General features: G+C 55.6%; 1 protein-coding gene across 1 annotated transcript in view; it reads right to left on the bottom strand.

Moving 5' to 3' along the window:
* Positions 1-3,221: 3,221 nt before the first annotated feature.
* Positions 3,222-5,808, bottom strand: part of DNAJB5 (DnaJ heat shock protein family (Hsp40) member B5) — a 6,267-nt gene continuing 3,680 nt past the window's right edge. The window contains exons 3-4 of the mRNA XM_007946927.2: positions 3,648-4,249; positions 3,222-3,455 (exon numbers count right to left, since the gene is read on the bottom strand). Of these exons, the coding sequence (XP_007945118.1) occupies positions 3,222-3,455; positions 3,648-4,249 (836 nt within the window). The remainder of the gene's footprint in view (positions 3,456-3,647; positions 4,250-5,808) is intronic.

Genomic DNA, 5,808 nt, shown 5'->3' on the forward strand with positions numbered 1-5,808 from the left:
CTGGTTTGTTAGCTTAATGGTCAGCTAATGATTGGACAGAGATTTCCTTAAAGCACCAGTGCTAAGTAGTCTCAGTCTTTGCTGAGGGACCCTGTAGATATGTTGGAATATGCCTTCAGCACTTACCAGGAAGTTAACAGCTCTGCTTTAGCCTTCACTTCCTATTTACACAGTCTCAAAGTCAGCTTAAAGTGAGAGCTTAGAGCCTTCTCAAGCCTTTTGTGAGCATGCACACAGCCCTGGGTGTGGGCACGGCCCCGGGCACACACATGGCTCTGGGACATGTGCACGGCCCCAGAACACACACAGCCTTGGCACACACTTGGCCCTGGGCACACACACAGCCCTGGGTATGAATGTGGCCTTCTAGATTTTCAGGAATGTGTCCAAGCTTTTCAAAACTCCTTTGGACATCTCATTCTCCAAACTTTCCTTGTAAGCTTTTGGATTAGTTACCTTGTCACCCATCACATCATGTAAACGGAAAAAGGCTTTTCATACTAAGTCAAAGTCAGGTGAGAAAACTCAGGAAAACCCTATCCTAGAGCCTGGCTAAACCAGATGAACTTACATACAGTGGTGTGTGTTGCAGGGGAGATGGGCACTGAACGCCTAACAAACCTGTGACCATGAAGTCGATTTGATTCTCACAGCACCTCTGGAGGACAGAGTAGAACTGCCCCATTTTCCAAGGTTGTAAATCTCTATGGAAGCCGACTGCCTCACCTTTCTCCTGTGGAGCAGCTGGTAGGTTTCAAACACCAGGCTTTTGGTTAGTAATTGAGGTCTTCAGTCAGGGCACTACCAGAGCGCCTTCACACAGGCATAAAAGGGCTGCCTCCAGAAGGGTGAGGTCAAAAGTGGAGGCCAAGTTCTTCTACCCAAGTGCTCCCTTTCTTAGGTAGCCTGGCTTCTCAAATGTCATAGTCCCATGCCTGGAGGATGTCCATCAGTCATGACAGTATCCCAGGCCCTGTATATCCATTTGGAGGCCATAGGAGACAGTCTGGCCCAGCAGAAAGACTGGATGCCAAGGCTTTAGGCCTCAGGGCAGAGCCAGGTCAAGAATTTAGGCCCCGCTGAAAAGAGGGGTAATCCCAGGAGACTCAATACAGGAGAGGATCGAATGGGGGTGTAGGATTGAGGCGTTCTTTTCTTAAGCAAGAGGACTTCCCAGACATCTCATCAGCAAGGCTTCCTGGTTTATGCAAGAGGAGGAACGGGCTTCTCCACAACAGGCTTGGGTTAAAAGATTGAGGGGATTGTCTCAGTGACTTTCCAGGAAACAAAGCAAAGGAACAGGAAGGTCCCCCGAAAACAGCCAAGTAAATACCATCCTCTGTGTGCAGAGAAGGCGAAGAGGCAGCTGAAAGCAGAGCCGGATGCTGACCCCATTAGGTGGGGGCGCCACACGTGGGGGACACTGAGGACCAGAACATCAGGCCCGGGCAGAGCCCTCAGATGACCTGTTTCCTGCCCAGATCCAAGGATAGTGACAGGTGCCCAGTGACACAAGCCCTGAGGACCAGAGTTGTCTCAGCAGGGACAGGCGGGTCATACAGGCCAGACATCCCCAGAAACTCTCAGATTCAAGAATCGGCAACTGTGATCAGGGCCTCCTAGGGAGCCTGTGTCCCCAGCCAGTTCTGCCAGCACGGGCCAAGAATGCCAGGGACCTCGGGTCACCTCTCCACTGGCCCAGGCCCTGTCCTCGTTGATGTGTCTCTTCTACTCAGCCAGGAGGCCCTTTCCGTCCTCTCTCAGAGGGAAATAACGGTCCATGTGGGGCAAATCTGCCAGTCCTCGAGCACGCACTTCCTTGGAAGATGGTCTTCGTTTCTCAGAAGCAAGGCTATTTCTTCTTTCCAAATACATTGTTCTTCTCATGACCAGATGCAGTCTTCCGTCTGTGTTGGATTAGGGTATAAATTTGGGGAATTCCAGGAGTCTGAGCTTAGAGAAGGGAAGGAGTTGGCTTCAGCTCTGAGGGCCTGCTGGGCTTGTCACAGGTGACCTGGGGCCTGGAGGGAGGTTGACAATGGTACTGCCTCCCCACCCCCAGGGTCATTGCTCCTCCTCAGATGTCCTATTTTTAAAATACTTTATTTCCAATAATACTGTCATTACAAAAATACAAAAAACTACTAAAAACATTCAAGGGCTTGTCAGAGTGAGAAAATTCCAAGACCCCATCCCAGGACGTGGCTGGACCAGTGCTCCTGCCAGCTCCTTCGCTGTTCGACTCTTACACTACTGGGGACGGGGTGGGGTGACACAGGCATCAAAGGGCTGGAAATTCCCCACACAGCCTCTAAGATGGGTACGAATTAGCTTCACATCACAGAGTGGGACCTGGGAGTTTGAGGGTGGCTAGGCCCTGAGTTCAGAGGTGTGGGGTGAACCTGTGACCCTGAATCTCTTGATGGAGAATAGCTGCCACCTGCCCTCAAAGCCCTTTCCCTTCCCAGTGAAGGCTGGGGCTTGAACCCAGCTGCCCGTCACTTAGCCTGCAGACCCCAGGCGTCCCATTCGCCTCCCCCGCCCGTGCTCACAGCAGAGCAGCAGGGAGGGCCCGCTGCTCCGCGGTGGGCAGGGCAGCTGCTGGGAGGCTGCTGCGGGCCTGGTTCACTCCCTGCCCCAAAGGGAAAGTGTCTCGTGCTCCACGGCCCTGCTTGCGGGGCACTGTCTCACGACCCTGTCCGTTCTCCACCCCAGAGTGGGGAGATCGCTCCTGGGGAGCGATTCATGGGTGTGGTAGCCTGGGCTCTGAGTTGGACACTGTGGTCCTGGGGGAGGAGGTGGTAAAACAGTGTCCTTTCTAGTCTGTTCTCCCCCCACAGGAAGAGGCCAGAGAGGAGGGGAGGCGGGTGTTAGCGAGGCTGGGAGAGGGAGGACATGCTATTTACAGGCGTGGACAAGGACTCTGTCTGCAGGTAGCACCCAGGCCACTCTCCAGCCACTGACTGGAGTGGGAACTGGATTCAAAGCTAGTGACATGAAAAGTGACCTTTGGCCTGGGCCAGCTCCCCCCACTTCCCCCCGCTCCCCATGGCAGCCCAGCTCTAAGGGGTCAGGGACAGGAACAGTCTCCTGAAAACCAGTGGGCTGTTTTTGCGTTTAGAAAAAGTTGCCAGTGTCCCATGGACACTGAGCCCTGGGTGCACACTGAGTGGGGTGGCGGGGGTATTGCTGTGGCAGAGTCTGGGCTGGCCGGGCAGAACCTAGGAGCAGGGCAGGTGCTGCTTAAGGATCTGTCTCGTCTGTGGTGTTAATCTGTCTGGAAAGCGGACTTTGAACTCAACAATGAGGTCTCCCCGCTGGGTGGGCACCTTAGGGAAGGGAAGCCCCTCCCCACGGAGTCTCTTCACGGTGCCTGGCTTGATGACATCATTGCAGGGCAAAGGGATCACTCGGCCATCGATGGTGGGAATGTTCACGGTGCAGCCACATAGTGCCTAGGGGGAAATGAGGCAGAGTAAGGAAAAGGCGGAAGTGGAGTGGGAGGAGGAAAAGACTGAAGTGGGAAAGAAGACCCCACGGGGGCGGGGCATCCCCATCACCTCCCCCAGCGCGCACGCACACCCACACACATGCACGCGTGCACACAGGCGTGCACATGCACACACGCGTGCCCTGCCACTGCCCACCTCCTTGAGGCTGATGAGGGCACTGTAGAGCACGTTGGTGCCGTCTCGGCGGAAGTGCGCATGGGGCTTGTCTTTGAGCACAAACACGATGTCAGCAGGGATGTTGTCAGGCGTGGCGTCACCCTCTTTGGGGAAGGTGATCTTGGTCCCTTCCTTCCAGCCACGCTTGATGACTATATGCAGGATCTTGTCCTCGGTGCGCACAGTCCGCCCGTCGGGGTTCAGGCGCCGCCTGGTAATCTTCATGCGCTTGGTGGAGCCATGGTAGATCTCTTCCAGGGACACCCGCAGTTCGTGCACCACGGGTGGGTCCTGTACCTTGCGCCGAGGGTACAGTGGCTCCGGGGCTCGCCTTGGACCCCTGCTCAGCCCGTTGAAGCCAAAGCGGCCGAAAGCACCAAATGGGTCCTCGTCTTCGTCCACATCCATGTCATCCGGGTCAAAGCCACCGAAGGGCCGGGTGGAGCGGCTGCTGGCAAAGAAGATGTCGAAGGGGTTGGAGCCGCCGAAGAAGGAGGCAAAGGTGGCGTGGGGGTCCCCATGGAAGGTGTAGTGGAAAGAGCCGCTGGAGCCGCCTGAGGAGCCGCCGCCTGTCTTCAGGCCTGGAGGGGACGAGAAGTTAGGGGAGGTGTGGCTCACCTGGCCCCACCCCTGTCCCTTCCCCCGCCCTCTGGCTCCCAGTCCAGAATCGAGAGAAGCAACTTTTCTGTCCCGAGAGGTCAGGCGGAGAGAGGAGGCAACACCTCTGGCAAGATGAATTCCCACTCTGAACTAAATGTTTAATAATAACACACATGTTGATGTTCAGAGAGACTTAGTTACCAAACAGGCAGAAGAGCCAGGACTGGAGACCTTACAGGATAGCATTTCCAGTCCTGTAAACTTTTCCGAGCACACACGGCCCAGACTTATCAGTGCTGAGGGGCTGGCCTGGGACCCTATTACAAGTCCTCCCTGGCTTCCAACCTTTGCATATCTCTAGAGAAACACAGGGCGAGAGACAGTCACACAGGATTTGGACACGGGGGGCTAGTACTTGGCCTGTCCCAAAGGAGGTAGGGTCTCAGGCCAAAGGGAAGCCTGTTCTTACTCTGTCCCAGCAGTGTTTCCTTTTCCCCTGCCTTCTGCCCAAGTGGGAAGTCAGTGGGGCCTTGGACAGCAGGACTCCTGTTAGCTGAAAGGAGATGAGGTGCCCTTTCTCTAGAAGGGCTGTCAGATGCTTTGTTCCCACATTCAGGCTCATGAAGATGCCCAGTTTGGGAGCACCGGCCACACACTGCACAGAAGCAGAAAACCGGGGGAACGAGGCTCTCCAGCGGTATGTCAGGACCTCTCTGCTCCACGCCTAACATCAGAGCAGCCAACACGCACACAGATGGGCTGACCGTTGAGGGCGATGACCCCAGGGCCCAGTTGTTCTCTCAGGTCCACTATAAAGGGCTCAGGTTCCTGGAGGCAGCCTCCCTGGGAGTGTAGGAGGGTCGGTGACACCAGTGCGGGGGAGTGTAGGGACATTAACACTGAAAACTGACCCAGAATCTGCTGGTTTAGGGCAGCTCGCAGGCTAAGGGCAGGGGCTCTTCTTTTTGAGGTCTTTCATCTCCAGCTTCAGTAACTAACTAACCTCTTATTTCCAAGGACCACAAGGACAGATTTGAGTTTTATTAGAGAGGCCAAGTGGCCAGCAGTTTAGGGACTTGTGGCAGCTGCCCCCTCACCCTTCCCCCAAGACCCAGAGTCTACTCCTCCCATGGGGGTCCTGGCAGGGGGCTGATAATTGCGCAAGTTCAAGACGTGTGGCAGAGTGCAGTGAAGAGGGGGGCTTGACTGGCAGTGACAGGAGGGGTCATTTCTCTCTGCAGGATTCCTGTGTTACCATGGCTACCCCCTTGTCAAGCTGGGAACAACTTGTCCTCAGCCAGGGCTGCTCACAGAGTCTGCGGAATGGATGTGACTGGCTGTAGGGGAAGGGGCAGGATGGACAGAAATCCATCTCCAAGGCTGCTGCTCCCTCCCCAGGCCCTGGGGTCTCCTCTAAGGCTGTGCTGCACCCTCAGGGCCTCCTGGAATGGGGTCTACATCAGAGGCAGCCTCTGCCTCCACTTAGGCTGGGTCCTGCCCGAGGGGTGAAACTGCCCACCCCTCAGCTTCTTCCTAAACA

This window comes from Orycteropus afer, unplaced genomic scaffold, assembly GCF_000298275.1.
Source record: "Orycteropus afer afer isolate SDZICR_OR568_19922 unplaced genomic scaffold, OryAfe1.0 scaffold00174, whole genome shotgun sequence".
NCBI lineage: Eukaryota > Metazoa > Chordata > Mammalia > Tubulidentata > Orycteropodidae > Orycteropus > Orycteropus afer.